We start from the raw sequence: 16895 nt of genomic DNA on the forward strand, positions 1-16895 counted from the left end.
TTGCAGAAATACAGAGAAGATTAGAAAACAGCAATTGGAAGCAAGGACTGGAATGTGGAGTTAAAACGGGGGAATTAATATAAAGTGAGTATAAATTATAATTGTCCCTCCCACCACTCCTTCATTCCAACAGGGGGAATGCCCAGCAGCCAGGCATTCTTCTCTATAGAAATTGCACTGTCGAGAGAAGCAGGGCAGCTGCTGTGGCCATTCCCCAGCCAAACACCCTAAAGCAAGGTTGATCAGTTGGTAAGCCCAGCCCACAACCATAGAGCACTCATTGCCTTATTTTAACAGATAACGAAGAATGAATATACTGTAGCCGTTTTTAAAGGTTCTGGAATTAAAGAGAGGCCAGAAATAAACAGGGGAAAAAAGTCCACAAAGAAAGCTGAAATAATTCAAGGAACAGGAGAGAACGAAAAAAAGGAAGGCAGTCTGTTTATCGAGTATATTCAGAGATAATTATGCCAGTTACTAATTTATCGCCTCTCACTCCAAACTCATCCTTCTTTTCCCTGCTTATGATACCCAAAGTGGACTCTGCTGTCAACGTTTGGGCTTGGCTCGCTGCTAGATGTAGGCTCTGCCGATAGAGGGCTCTGTGAGTGCACTGTAAGGACGGAGGGGAAGGTGCTTTCTGTTCTGATGTTCTTTTTCTCTTAAGGTCCTGCAGGGGTCCTGCTGTGTGCCCCTGTGGCAACCACGCCCCCTCCTCAGAAGTTGAAACTCCGCCTCTGGACCTCATCCTCTGGAGGTTCCAAGTTCCTTCCTTATTCACTATTCCCTCAACTTTGGGAGTAGTAGTAGCTCTTTGCAGGTACTACCTCTGTATACCTTAGAGTTCTCTTTTACCCATTTTAGTGGTGAATACATCTTTTACTGAGTTCACAATTTACTTAGTTCACAATTAGTTTCTCAATTCAAATTACTGGTGTGGTAATTTTTGTCCCCTGCCCAGACCCTAACTAACACAATAGTCAGTAAGGTTGTTTTTTTTGTTTTTATTTTTGTTTTTTTTTCTGCGGTACGTGGGCCTCTCACTGTTGTGGCCTCTCCCGTTGCGGAGCACAGGCTCCGGACGCGCAGGCTCAGCGGCCATGGCTCGCGGGCCCAGCTGCTCCGCGGCATGTGGGATCTTCCCGTACTGGGGTACGAACCCGTGTCCCCTGCATCGGCAGGCGGACTCTCAACCACTGCGCCACCAGGGAAGCCCAGTCAGTAAGCTTTTTAATATTTAAAATCAAATAAAAATAAACACTAGAGATCACGTAAAACTCTCAGATTTTAGAGTAAAATTAAAGTAAAATTTTCAATAGATGGTTAGAAAATAAAACTGAGTAAATGCCCCAGAAAACAGAACATCCAGTTAAAAGATGGAAAATATGGGAGGTGAGATTAAGGTGTGGAAGGGGGGAGGCGGTGAAAAGGAAGTGTAAGGCTGCCAGTATCTTCATCTTAAAAGATGTGGTAACAAGAGATACAATACATAGTTGATCAAAAATAAAGGGATATGGGGAATTCCCTGGCGGTCCAGTGGTTAGGACTCTGTGCTTTCACCTGGATTCGATCCCTGGTCAGGGAACTAAGATCCCAAAAGCTGCGGCGTGACGAAAAAGGAATATGTATATTATTTAAACTTACAAAGATAACCAAAAAAGGAATTAAATAACAGTAACACTTGCTTACTGCTTTAGATGTATTGATCCATTTATTCTCATAATAAATAGTTATTCTGAGGAATGGACTATTATTTTCCCCATTTTACAGAAGAGGAAAAAGGTGCAGAGAGATTGAGTAACTTGCCTAAGGTCACACAGCTGGTAAATGGCAGAAGTGGGATTCCAGAGTGTGTGCTCTTATCTATTATACTCTACTGTCTCCTTATATGACTTATTGGGAAGAGATGGTTAAGGAAGGTAGAAGTTGAAGCAAATGAGTTAAATTGTCTCTTAGCAGTAGATTAAGGTAATATTTAAAACTCACAAAATAAGAAATGGTGATAAGAGAGAGGTAATCACTGGAAGAAAAAAAATACAGAAAATATTTAAAGCAGTTTACTCTCAAGGGCAGCACTTTGGGAAGGAAGTGGTGAACCAGGGATTTGTCATATTCCCTTACAAGTCTTTATGTACTATTAACACATTAATAATAATTTGTTCTAAGCATTTTAAAAGACATATGTTGGGGAGGAAGAAATTTTCCTCTACCCTTCTAGGTTCTGCTGGCTGGTCCAAGAATTAAATTCACATAGATTGCCAGGATGAAATCAAACAAAAGTTTAATAACATGTATACACGGGAGAGACCCAGGAGAACTGAGTAACTTACCAAAATGGCTAAAGCCCTCACTTCAAATACAATCTTCCGCTTAAGACAAAACAGGATGTTGGGGATAGTGTCTTGGGACCTCAAAGGGGAGGAAGGCAATTGACCTGGAGATGGAAAAGCAAAGGTTTGGCAAACATGGGACCCAGAGTGAACTCTGATCTCTAAGCCCAGCCTGAGTCTCCCTCACCACGCCTAGTCCACACTCTTGGCAGACGTGTCTGGTGAACGCTGGGACAGGCCCTCCATCTAAATTTTTTTAGGCTGTTGGGGGAAAGTTAAAGGTTCTTCCTGAGTCTTTAGGGCCTTGATTATTTTCAGCTTGAAATAATCCCCAAGCCAAAAAGACATTTTGGGATGGCAAATTTTGCTCCCCTACACATAAAGTTATAAATTATCTTAGGTAAGGAGAGAAGAATAGGATCATGAAGCTAAATTATGTACTTAAAAATTTTACATACTAAGTATACCAAGATAATCCTACATCTGCAAACAAGGAAAGTCCCTCCTCACTTGCGGTAGAGATATCTGACCTGAGTCCCTCAGAGGAGGCCTGGTAATTAGTCATAGCAGGGCTTGGGAAGCCCCTCTTTTCACACTTCATAAGAGAAATGAAGCTAGTTTTCAATCTACTAAATAGATACCATTTGAACAATAAGATGAAATTTTAAGCATTAGCAGTCACAAGAGGTCTTATAACTCAGGAAGAGGAATGAGTGTCCAAAAGGTGCCTTTTGTCCAACCAGAGGGTCTCTGGTCACAGACGAAAGATAAGCTTAGAGAGTGATCTTTAATGACAGGAAAGAGCTCTGGACTCTTGTAAGTGTTGATAAAAAGACTCTTGTAGTATAAGCACCATTCTCTACTGTATTTATTAATCTAGAGACTATATTTTCAGTCCTAGTGTTAAATGCATCTCACCAACTCTTACAAATTCAAACTAGTAGTAGATTAAACATTAGTAAATTAAGTGGTTTGGATAAGAAATGGGTGCCTAAGGCCTTACATATCTTTAAACTGGGATCTTTTAGGCACAAATAATGATACATATCGATTTGTTGCCATCTAGTGCTCACCGCTGTAGAGACCTGGATTCAGTTTATGCTGAATTTTTTTTTTTCTTTTTCTTTCCTTAGTCTCTGCAGCAGTTTGTTTTTCATGGGGCCCCCTGAGACCCAAATCGAAACATTCTCCTAATAAAATGGTATTCATATGTAGACAACAAATCTATAAATAGCTTTATACACTGTGGGAAGCTCAGTGAATTCTGACCTAATCCATATCTACAGGTTCATCAAGTTTTCTTAGCATGCCACCCTACAGAAAGTTTATAAAGGAGGCTCAATTCCTTCAGCAAGTCATCAGCTAAGCTTGAATGACAATCACTATTACAAGATAATTACTATTCACTCATAAAATTCCCTGCAACATGTATTAAGAGTTGAGAGAGAAGGAATTCCTTTTTACCCAATATGTCAAAGAGATATTCTGTGAAAAAAAAAACCAAAAAACTTCTGAAAATCAGCTAGAAATGCTGACTAAATTGCATCATTGAACTCATTGAAAAGCAAATGAAATTCTCAAGGGCCACAGAGAAGAGAGAACTGAAACAACTGTGGTAAGCAGGCACTGAAGATGTGTCTAACCTCGAGGCATTTGCTGATACCCTGAATGTAGTCCGAGAATGTAATGGCCTCCCAAGACACAGGAGATGAGGCCTTGCTCAGCATAGGAACTGAGATCTTTGCATAAAACTGGAATCCTCAAAAGACTACACTAGCAAAGAGAGACAAGGAGGCTTGAACGTCTAGGCTAAAATTTAGGTAGAGAAAAAAAAACCCTCCCCTTTGAATTATAAATGTGGCCTTTCTTACATGGGATTCGGATTTAAATCTATACTAACCTGATAGGTTGCATATGGGTTATAAGAAAAGGAGAAAGGTCAAAGATTACTCCAAGGTGCTTGGTGTTTGGCTTGAGTAACTGGAAAAAAATGGAGTTGCCATTATGTGAGATGGAGAAAGCTTCAAGTGGGGTTTGTCTGAGGAGGCGGAAGATTAGGAGTTCAGTGTCAGAAAAGGTAAGTTTCAGATACTACTAGACATCTAAATAGCGATATCTAGCATGAATTTGGATAAATGAGTCCGAAGTTCAGGAGAGAAGCATGGGCTGGGGAGATATCTTTCGGAGTAGTCTGTATGACCATGGGGTTTTACAAACTAGAAGAAATCACCAAAGGAGTAAGTATAGAGAAGAGGTCCAAGAGGTTAGCTCCGGGATGTTCCAATATCAAGAGGTAAAGAAGATAAGCAAAAACTAGCAAAGGTAACTTAGGAGGAGGAAAAGCAGAAAAATGTGCAATCACCAGTCAGAAAATATACTAAGATAATTGACTGCATTAAAAATAGCACTAAAATTATATAAAATACTGAGGAATAAACCTAATAATAATATGAAAGACTTAAATAAAAGTTCTCTTAATTTTAGAAACCCACCATATTTGGCACTTTTACTATAATTGATAAAGAAACTTTGGAGTCAAAATAACATAGTATGAATCATTAAAATGAATGAAATAGATGTATATTACTGACATAAAAATCCCTCTGGAATAATAATACATGATAAACACAAAAACGATGTGGCAGGACAAAATCTATAGTATGAAGTTGTCTTTATAGTTTAGCATATTTAGTATATATGTGAAAGAAAGTCTGGAAGAATGTATAAAAGACTATTGTCAGTGATTTACATATGGCAGACTTTCACTTTCCACATTATAAACATCTGGATGATTGTTTGAATTTTTACTGTAAGCACATATGAACATTATTAACAAAGTTAGAATTTAAATGATATTTATATGGCATGTATAATTGCATGGAAAGGTATAACATAATGTTAATTCAAGAAAGCAGAAACAAACAGCTTACATAAGATATGACCAAAATTAGAATATGCATGGAAAACAGACTGCAAAAAAAAAAATCCAAAAAAGTTAACTGAGAGTCTCTTTGGGAATGGTACTGCTTATTTTTTCCTTTCTCCTTGATTCTATGTCTTTTAAACTCTCTGTAACATGAGTTTTCTTACTTTTGTTTTTCCTGTTTACTATGAAGATTTCCAAACACACAAAGAAAAAGTATAATAAAATACCAGGTACTTATCAGCCAGCTTCAACAGCTATCAAAATTTAGATAGATATGTGTCATCTTTCCCCCACCTGTTTGTTTGTTTGTTTTTTTTCTGGAATATTTTAAAGCAAATCTCAAACATCTTGTCATTTTACTGTATAGACTTAAAATGATCACATTCTTATATTATCACAATACCATTTTTTCATCTAAAACAAAAATTCCTTAATACTGTATAATACTTAGCCCATAATGAAAAATCTGGGATTGCCTAAGACATGTCTTTATAAAGTTAGTTTTGAATGAGAATCCAAACAAGGTCCCATCACTGCATTCTGTTAAGCTTCCAGAATCCTTCTCCAGCAGTGTTATGGGCTAAGTTAACCCTCCAAAATTCATATGTTAAAATCCCAACCCCTAGAACCTCAGAATGTGACTATTTTGGGAGATAAAGTCTTTAAAGAAATAAGTAAGTTAAAATTAGGTCATTAGGGTGGGCCCTAATCCAGTATGACTGACGTCCTAAGAAGAGGAGATTAGGACACACACAGGTACAGAGGGAAGACTATATGAAGCCTCAGGGAGAAGGCAGCCATCTACACACCAAGGAGAGAGGCCTCAGAAGAAACCAACACCTTGCTAACACCTTAATCTTGGACTTCTAACCTCCAGAACTGTGAGAAAATAAATTCCTGTTGTTTAAGCCACCCCGTCTGTGGTACTTTGCATGGCAGCCCTAGCAAGCTAATACAAGCAGTAAGGCCACCATCTGTTCTAACTGGTTTAATGCAATCCTGTACTGGGGATAAATATTTTGTATATCAACCATATTTTTGTTTTATTCAATAAATTCACTATTTATATTTATTTAATGTTTTGAATACCCTAAATCTATTTTCATGAATGATTAGCCAATTTTATGATAATTACCACCACTACTACTCAATTGTTTGCCTCTCCTAGTACTAGTAGAGTGTCCTCAGTCTTGCACTCTTGGTTAATGGAAGTGAAAGCAGCATATTAGCTTTCTCCAGTGTGAATGGGGCTCATGAATATGTTAATTACATACTCAGATGCCTACTGGATATATTATCCTACTGAAAACAAACATCTTTTCCTCCATACCTGCTCTTCCTGCCTTTCATTGTTAATTAATTAGCCATTCTCCATCCAGGTACCTAAGCCAGAAACCTCAGTACATTAAAACCATTTTCTATAATTTTAAAATACTGTTAAACTTACAGAAAAAATAAAATTGCAAGAATAGTATAAAGAACATCTTTGCCCAAATTCTCCGATTGTTGATATATTACATTTGCTTCATTGTTCTCTCTCTGTATGTATATTATTTATATTTTTATTGACTTATATTTTTATATATGCTTTTTTTCTGAACCATTTAAGTAAACTGTAAACATGAAGCTTCATGACCTTTAAACTCTTCAGTGTGTATTTTCTAGAAGTGAAGGTATCTCCTACATTACCAGAATACAGCCATCAAAATCAGGAAACTGATATTGTTAAAATACTACCATCTAGTCCACAGACCCCCATACACACTTTGTCAACTGTCCCAGTAATATCCTTTATAGCAAAAAGATCCAATTCAGAATCATATGGTCCATTTAATTGTCATGTCTCTTTAGTCTGTTACAAACCGAAAATGTTCTTTAGACGTTCCTTTGTCCTTCATGACCTTGACACTTTTGAAGAGTACAGGTCTATGATTTTGTAGAATGTCCCTCAGTTCGGGGTTGTCTTATCTTTCTTCATGATTAGATTCAGGCTATACATTTTTTGGCAGGAATATCAAAAAAGTGTGTTCTAAGGTTTCTTACCATATACATATACATATATATGTGTGTGTATAATCTCTTAAAACTCTCACCCTCTAGTTTTAGCATACATTGATGATTCTTGCCTGAATCAGTTTTTACTATAATGGTTGCCAAATGGTGATGTTTCTACCTATATCATTCTCTCTACATTTATTAGTTGGCAGTCTAATGTAAGGAATAGCTTTTCTTTATCCCCATTTTTTAAAATTCATGTATTTATGTCAGCATGGACTCAAGTATTCTTATTTTCTTCAGCGGATCATAATTTATTAACATTATTATAGTGATGCTCAGATTGACCCAGATGTGGCTAATGGGGGCCCCCTCAAGCTGACTTCTTTGTCCCCTTGATATGTTCCCTCATTCTGTGAGAGCTTCTTTAACTTCTGGTGCCAAAAGGTTTTCCAGGGTCATGTTATACTTGCCATACTCCTGCTCTGAATCAGCCATTTCTCCAGCATCTCTAGTCCCTTTTAGTGGAGAATGGTGTTTAGAAACCAAGATCTAGGTTCTATGTGCTCACTGCTTCTAGGATATTATGCTCCTAGACCTTTTGAACAGAGAGCAAGGGGAGAGATAGAAAAATAGATAGATAGACAGACAGGAGACACACAAGTATGCAAATACTTTTATCTACACTTATTTCTGTACGTGTTTATGTATATATTGAAAACTGTGAGTTCACACTGACTTAACCAATTCCAATCCACTACTACCACAAAAGTCATTCTGGAATTCCTTTTTTTCCTATTTGTAACTCCCTTCTCTGTCAGAGACACTTGGCTCCCATTAGCCTCAATATATATACTTATTTCCTCACTCCCATTTCATGTAACCATTGTAGCCCTGACGTGCTTGCCACCTCTTCACCTGGCAAGGGAAGAAGCTGTTTATCATTTTCTATTCATTCCTATCACTCATTCCTCCATCCAATCAATCACCAAGTCCTAACATTTTCTACCTCCCCAAATCTCTTGAACTGATACACTTCTGTCCGTTCTGACCGCTCCTAGCCTTGCCCATACCACCATCATCTCTTACATGGTCTGGTCTAAAACAACAGCGTCCTAACTGATATTTCTGGATCTATATTTGCTTTCTTCCCATCCATGTTTCTACACTACAGTCAGAGTTATCTTTCTGAAATGAAAAGTTGACCATTTACTCCATGGTTAAAACTCTTCAATGGTACCCCATTGACCTCACAACATATTGTCTGGGTTTCCTCATAACTTGCTTATCTCTCTTGTCTTACTTCCTCCAAAAGCCCCCAGTCTCATTCTCAACATTTCAGTAAGCCATGCTGGTTCTTGGATTATGCCAAGCTTTCTTTTAGTGAGGATTATACTCCATTTTTTTCTACCCAGAAACCCTTCCCAACCTGGACAACTCTACACATTGTTTAGGTCTTTACTTAAATGTCACTTCTGCTATGAAACATTCCCTGACCACACACACACACACACACACACACACACACATGCATACCTCTGTAAGCTATTGTGAGGTCCAGGCAAGAGATGATAGCAGGTGTACATCTCATCCAGTCTGATAGACTGGGGAATGTGTTATTAAAATGCCTAATAACGAGCAGCTAGAGTTATAACCTCTCTTTGTAAAGTGGGTCCTTACATCACAGTTGTGAGGACAGATAAAAAGTACATAAAACACCTACAATGCAAAGCCAATATATGTCACCTATTATTCATTCAACAAATGTTTATGAAGTACCAACTACTTGATATGTACTGTGGTAGATACTGGGGCTTGGAAAGTTAAGGTATAATGCAAACAATTAAAATATAACTTACAGAATCAGTATCCAATGCATAACAAGATATATAGCAGGAATGTTTGGTGAAATCAGTCAACCTGGTTAAGATTCAAAGGATGGACAACATTTGGGCTGAGACATGGAGAAGCAGGAGTTTACAAGGAAGGATTCTTCAGGGAGAGGGGACAATATGCAAGAACTGGGGCATGAAAGGGTATGGATTGTTTTGCATGGTAAACGTAATTCAATATTGCTAAAGCATAAAATTGAAACAATGCAATGAGAGATGAACCTAGTCAGGGAGATGCAGTGTCTTGTATCCTAGGCAAAGTAACTCGACTTTCTCCTACAGATCATCTCTGAATAATTTTCAGGAGAGTGGTATTATCAGACTTACATTTTTAGTGAGGTCATTCTGGTAGCAGTGTGCAGAATGGAATTCAGTGATCAAAACTGGAGTCAAGAGACTGGTAAAGAGGCCAGCTCACAATAATCCCTGTGAGAAGTGATGAAACTTGGCAGGAGGCAGTAGATTTAAGATGGACAGACTATACCCTGGGGGCGGGGGGTGTTAAAAAGGTAGAATGGACCTGATTTGATGTTAAGAGTCATTTAGGTTGGTCTACAGGCATTTAACTAGAACACTGGGAGGATAAAACCAAGACAGAGATCCAGAAAGAGAATTAGATTTTAAGTGGAAAGATGAACATCCATTGGATTGGTAATATTTCTCACTGACTTGAGAAATTTCTCACAGGATTTAGAGAAACAAATGAGATATGCTTTGTAGGGTGTGGTGATGCTAACAGCAATGGAAAAGCAGGCCTCCAAAGAAATATGCATAATGCTCTTACCGTACAAACGAAGCAACAGGTTTTAGTGTGTGATTACAACTGCAGAAAATTCAAGAGTCCGGGAGTGACTTGACTAGTATTTTCCATCCCTGGTGACTCAGAGCTAAAGATGGCGCTGTGGCAAAAATTAGAAGATGGGAGGGGGCACTGGGTGTAGCAAAAGATGACTTTTGGGGGGTTGCTGTTCTGCCTTAAACACATAGTGAGATAACTCAGCACCAGATGAATCGTGGACAATTTTTTCCTTAAGATTTGGTCTGTAGTACAACTCTGCATTCTCCACGCTTAAAAGGAGGTTTCATTTCGTGGGCGCGATCGCCTGGGGGGTGACGAGAGTGTTTCTTTGCCTCATTCATATTTCCTAGCCTTGGCGGGTTCCATCACAGCCTCCATCTCGCTTTGCCACCTCCCGTTTTTCCCAGCGCTGGCTATAGTTCTGAGGAGCAGAGCGCTTCTTCGGGGCCACAGTGGGGACACGAGCAGGCTCCGAGAAGCCCCTGAACATTTCCATGGTCCCTTCGCGCTCCAGAGGGAACGTATTCTTTCTCTTTGGAAGGCTGCGGCCTGGAGCTTCCCGCGCGGGCGCGAGGAGTCCAGCCCTCGGCCCCTGAGCGCGTGCCCGGCCACAGCCTGAGGGCCCGCGGGCGTGCGCGCGCGCGCGTGCGCGCCCGGCCTCCGTTCCGCAGACGCCGCGACGCAGCGCCTCTGGGCCTAGGCTTAGGTAGCGTGGGGGCGGGGCCTCGGGAGGGGGCGGGGCCGCGGAGGGGCGCCGAGGTCCGGCAGAGGTCCCGGCGGTGAGTCGACGCCGCATCGGTTGTCATGGGAACGGCGGCGTAGGCAGGCGCTGACGTCAACCGGCGGCGCGCTGCCCGCACTGCGGCACCCAGTGGGCGCTCAGAACCGGAGTGTCTGGAGGCGGGGGAGACGGTGCGGCCGTGTAGGTCTCAGCCCACCCCGCACGGTCCCGGCGTCGGCTCCGGAGGGACCCTGGGCAGGTCTGCGCCCTCTCCGTGAGTACCCTGCAGGCCTGCTGGTGGCGGGAGCCCGGGCTCGGGCGCTCGGCCTGCCCTGGCCCTCTTCGGGGACAGTGGCGTGGAGGGCTGCTCGGGTCCTAAGGCGCGGGGGCGGCGGGCCGGGGAGGCCGGGCGGGGGCTTCCCTGCACCACTGCAGTCTGACCCGCCGAGCGCGGCAGAGTGGAGGGATGGGGTTTCCGAGAGTTACCTCTTCGTACTTAACTTTTCATCTCCCATTCCTGGGCTCCTTTTCTCCGGAACGCTGAGCGTGGTGTCGTGAAAGAGTGAATGCAATCTTTGCCTTTCCTATTCCCGGTTCTGGTTTAACAGCGTTTAAATCAGATGCGCACTAAGTACGTACGTTTATTTCCTTTTAGGGTGTCAACCTGGTGCTGAATCTTGAACCCGTGAAATACCTTCTTAATTACATCTGAGAAAAGGTGATAGATGTGTTTGTTACGTTTCTAAGAGTATAGTTACATTAACAGGGTCGTTTCGATATGTATACAAATAGAAGAAAACGTATACTATTTAGGGATCCCTGCCAAATGGCTGTGCTACATTTCCGCATTACTGTGAAAACATCTACTGACTGGAGCATATGGCTTCTCCTTCTTTTGAGAAAAGGATGCTAACAGTTTTTCCACCTGTTGCGTTTACGATTGCTGTTACTGCTAGGGCGTTCCGGAAGAAGATTGCTTATTATGAGCACTCTGAGAAATTAAATATATATATATATATATATATATATATATTTGAAAGAAGTTCAAATACCAAAAGTTTTTTTAATCGTATTTAGAACCTTATATATTTATGGAGACTATTCTGATATGTTAGTTTAATTATGTATACGGGTTTTGTTTGTTTCCTTTTATCCCGTGCTGTAAAATTCGGTCAAGGAGCGAATCATCCAAGCCTCTGCTTTTTCTTCCCTTGATCTTCAGTCATTTATTGGCTGATAATCAGGCGTTTAGAGAAAACATAAAATGAGATGAAATGTAATGTAGTTAATTTCCCTATTTTGTATCTCTTAGCAGGTCCTTTAAAAGGGTTTGTGAGGGAGAAACTTTTAAATATAATGACATATATGAGATTCACAGATGTCATTTTAAGTTTGACCTTAATTTTTGCTGATGATCTTATCAAATATTAGTCATTCTATAATGTATTTGCCATAGTACACATTACCATTTAGAGATGATCATTTCTGTAATGTATTTGCTGTGTTTATCATTAAATTAATATTAGTGTTTACTAATTGGATTGTACGTTAGACTACTAAATAGTAGTAAACAATGTAAATACATAATTTATTTAATATTTTTTGTCTATCGCATAATTGTTTATTTTTAATACTATAACAATGGACATAAAATAATGGGCCAGCCACTGTGCTGATAACTTTGCTTTTCAGTATTTCCTTTTCTCCTTACAATAAAGTAGGTGCCATTTTAATTTCCCAGGCCAAAAAAAAAAAAAAAAAAGCTTAAGCCTGACTCATTTTGACCCTAGAACCATGATTACTGCCCCCCCCACTTTTAAAATGGGATACATAGATGAAGAGAGCACAGGCCTAGCGCTCCACAAGCTAGCAGTTTGGTGGGGGACGGTCACAGAAGGTTTTACCAGAGTGAAAATTCAAGGCCTAGATAGGAGGTATGAAGATCAAGGTGCTGTCGGAGCACAGAGGAGACATATTTAACGATTGCTGTTACTACTTGGGCTTTCAGGAAGAAAATTGCTTGTTATGAGGACTCTGGGAAATTTAAAAAATATACATTTGAAAGAAATTCAAATACCAAAAGTTTTTAAAACCATCTTCAGAATCTTGTTTATTTATGGAGATTGTCTCTAACCCCTCAAAGTTAGCAAGCTCCCTAGAGAAGATACTGATACTGACCTGGGTCCTTGGACTCTTTAATCAATAGAAATTGATACGAGGGCAGACAAGAAGTTTAGGCGAGGCTTTATGGGAAGCGGGGTGGTGGGTCGGGATGTGGGGCAGAGCTGGTTCCTTAAATGGGGAGAGGTTGGGGCCAGATTTGTGGGCTGGGCCGGAGGCGTGGCTTAGGTGTTCTGCCCACCCCATTGGTGGTGCTGTGTGCAGGGATCCTGCACAGTATGCTGCTGTTTTTGTTCCCAGCACCTCAGAAGTTGGGTTTTGGCCCTTTTGTATCTTACTGTTCATGATTTTGCCCCAACTGTGCATGCATGCAGTTGTTTTTAGTCCCTTATAGTTTATGTTTGTCCAGGTGCAGACACACCAGTAAAGGGACCCAGGTCCCAGGTCTTAGCCTGTGTCAAAGGATAGTTAGGAGTTAGAGAGACAAGAGAGGAAGGGCATTTTTCAGGAGAGAGGGGTGTATGTGTAATGGTACAAAGGCAAGAAAGAGTTCGGCACATTTGAGGGCCTGCAAGTGGTTTCACAGGGCTGGAGCCCACAGTGTGGAAGTGTGGCTAGAGAAGGGGAGGTGGAGAAAGGCAAGGGGTCATTTCACTAGTAGCTTTGGACCCCAATGGGAAGGACCTCATGTTTTCCAGTATTGGGAGCTACTGATGAGTTCTAAACAAAGAAATGATTCCACCACATTTGTATTTTAGAAAATTCCTCTGGTGGTTTATTTTTTAAGGGTGGTGTGATGGAGGCATGGAAACAGTCTTAAAACAAACAGCAAAATCCTTCCATAGTCTTTCTGTACCTCATAGCTACTGCCTCATGTCACTGCCTGTGCAGGGTGGAGGGAGACAGTTGGAAGCAGAATTGTAGAAAGAATTATCTACACATTTCTTCTACAGGTCTTACCTTCCATTCATTCCTCCACCTGTGGCTGCCAGGTTTCTGTCCCTCCACAAAAAGCTTTGCACATGTGACTTCCTGACTGCAGATCCAGTGGACACTCTTCAAATCTTGCAAGAACTCTTGGTACCACACAGTGTAGACCACTTCTTTCTTGAAACTCTTTTTCCTTTGGTTACTTCTCCCAGTTTTTCATCTATCTCCCTGATGTCTTTTTAGTGTATTTTGTGGGCTCCCAGAATTCTGTGTTTGGCCCTTTTTTTTCTTGCAACCATCACAAATATAAATAAATGATGCCCAAATCTTTAGACTCTTATCTCCTTGCTGGATTACTATATCACCTACCAAACATAAACTGATTTTATATATATATATATTTATATGAATCTCCATACACACACACAGACACACACACACACACACACACTCTATATGTGTATACAGTAATAATAGCTATCATTTTTGAAGAGCTTGCCATGCTCTAGGCATTGTGCCTAGTGTTTTACCTGCATATTCTTATTTCATCTTTACAAAAACACTGTAAGTGATTTACTGTTATCATTGTCTTTTGAAAGAGTAGGAAATTGAGATTAATCTACTGACAGGTAGAACTGAGATTTGAATCCAGGAATCTGACAATAGAGCCAATGCTTATAGCTGCTTAATACCCGTCAGATATCCAGCTCAACATGCCCCGCTAAAGCTCACTGAGCGTCCCCATAAGAAGTATCTATTATAATTGTAGCTAATGTTATTGATGCTTGTTCTAAGGCACTGTTTTAACCTTTTAATCATTTAACTCTTACAACAGCCCTTTGAATAGTCACTATTAGACTGATTTTACAGATGAGGAAACATTGCCCAGCCCATACAAGTAACTGTGGGAGATTACAGTAATTCCAGGACTAGTGTTTTAAACTACTTCACTACACTTGTGCTATACTGCACTATATTCCAATTAATGATACTACTGGTCTAATTATTTCCTTTTGAAAAAGATGAGAATCATCCTTGACTCTTTGTTCTATCTCTTCAGTAGTTTTTATTTAATCTGTCTAAAATGTCATACATTTTCTGCTCAAGATAAAACAGAAGAATATAAGTAAACCTTTTCTTGATGACTCAGTCATAATACAGTTCAGCTATTTTCCTATATACTGAATCACCATGGAATACTATAAATATTAAATCCTTATTTGCTTTTTTTTTTTCTACTTATGTGCTGTCAGGTTTCAATTACTGATACAGTTGTCTTTGCAGCCTCTCTCTTTTCTAATTTGGGGTAGATTGGAAAGATGATCAGGCTTATTGGATCTATTATCTTCTAGAAAGAGTTAATGCTGTTTCCTATCAATAAAGAATAGGAGGTTTTACTCTGTGTATTTAATGATGTCTATTTTGTCTGTATACCGGATAGTTGTTACAGAAGTTAACTCACATAATTAGTGTATTTGTATAATCATTATTTTCTTTTTAGCATTTGTTATCAGACTTTTCTGTCCAAATTACTCCTAATACTAAAGGAACACGAATGTGGATCCCCAGGGACCTGCAACCTTAACTGATAATTGTTGAGTCAAATCAATTTTTTTTTTAACAGTCTTCATTTTTATTCTTAAAAATGTATGCATATTGTGTTCTAATGTGAGAATTAATGTCTGTTTTGGACACACACCCTCATCTTTTACAAAAACTGGAAATTTAAGAACATATACACTGAGTTTATCCATGGTTTTGATACACAGTGAAACACACCCAGGTATTTATTTGAGAAGATGGAATGAATGCTTGTGCTTAACCTTCTCTGTTGCAGCATTTTCAGTGGCAGGTACAGAAATATTTAAATTATCTGTGAATGTGCTACCCAGAAGCATACTTTACTAGTGTAATAGTGTATGTGCTTGGGAAAGTCACTTCTGATATGGAGTTTGGTTTCTCAAAAGTACATAGAAGTGTTCATTTTTTTTTACTTAAAATACTTTAAAAGATGTATTAATATACTAAGTTAGATGTTTATTGCCTTTCAAAAATTTTTAAAATTTTTTGTTTCAAATATATAAATATTTTACTCAATTATGATCCAGTTTGCTTTACTTTAAGACTCTAAACTGATTCAGATGTATTTAAGTCATTTACATAAGGTTGTAATAAGAGAACTTAGTTTTATTGGTATAAACCTGATGAGGTAGTAGACAATCACATAATCTTGTGTGAAGAGTATTTTATAATTTTTATTTGGAAATTCCATATTACAAATAAATCCTCTTTGTTTTAATAGGATCCTTATTGAATCAGTGCTTTACACTATAACTCAATGCTCTCCATGAAGCTGAGATATGCCCACTGGTAAGATTTCTATGAAATTTATCTGTGCAGTACATATTATTTATTTTAAAGTTTGGATTATTTTAAGGGATTCTTCAATTAAGGAATGAAGTAGATGTCATCAACCGAAAATTACATTTAGAGATATTTCATAGTTTGATATTTAGCTTTCTATGTAATGTTGGTGATTAAAGTTAATATGTATTCATTGGCTGGCAATTTGGGACTCAGCTGGGCAAGGTAAATGATAACAACATATGGTTAGTTTTTATTTTTTATTGTCAAAATGGATTTTTCACTTTAGAGTAGACTGTGGCAAACTTTTTCCTAAAAGGCAAGCTAGTAAATATTTTAGGTTTGGTCTCTGCTACAACTCCTCAGCTCTTCCATTGAGGCACAAAAGCAGCCATAACAGTTCTTAATAGAATGGGCCTGGCTGTGTTTCAGTAAAACTTTATTTATTAAAACAGGTGACTGGCCTGCAGGTAGTAGTTTGCCAATACCTGCTCTTGGGCATTCATTCATTGAGCATTTATTTATTTGAAACATGTTTATTGAGTACTTACTCTGTGCTAGACCCCATGATAGTAGCTAGGGATGTAGTTATGAACTACCTCATTTAATGGGAGAGACACAGTATATTTATGTATATAGATATACAAATAATTACACAAATTCAAATTGGGTTAAGTGCTGTGAAGGAAAACAACAGTCTGTCTTGTGAGAAACAGAAATTTAAATGAGGTTGTCAGGAAATGTTCCGCTTTAGAGGCAACATTTAAACAGGTATCCTTTTTTTTTTTTTAACATCTTTATTGGGGTATAATTGCTT

General features: G+C 39.2%; 1 protein-coding gene across 3 annotated transcripts in view; it reads left to right on the forward strand.

Moving 5' to 3' along the window:
- Window positions 1-11325: 11325 nt before the first annotated feature.
- AHI1 (Abelson helper integration site 1) overlaps window positions 11326-16895 on the forward strand; it is a 210435-nt gene continuing 204865 nt past the window's right edge. For all 3 annotated transcript variants that reach the window (XR_014326800.1, XR_014326801.1, XM_082856087.1), the window contains exons 1-2: window positions 11326-11381; window positions 16017-16084. Coding sequence is in view for 1 of the 3 variants with exons in the window: in XM_082856087.1 (XP_082712213.1) it covers window positions 16075-16084 (10 nt within the window). In the remaining 2 variants the exon portion in view is untranslated. The remainder of the gene's footprint in view (window positions 11382-16016; window positions 16085-16895) is intronic.

This window comes from Leucopleurus acutus (assembly GCF_964270905.1).
Source record: "Leucopleurus acutus genome assembly, chromosome: 15".
NCBI classification, from domain to species: domain Eukaryota; kingdom Metazoa; phylum Chordata; class Mammalia; order Artiodactyla; family Delphinidae; genus Leucopleurus; species Leucopleurus acutus.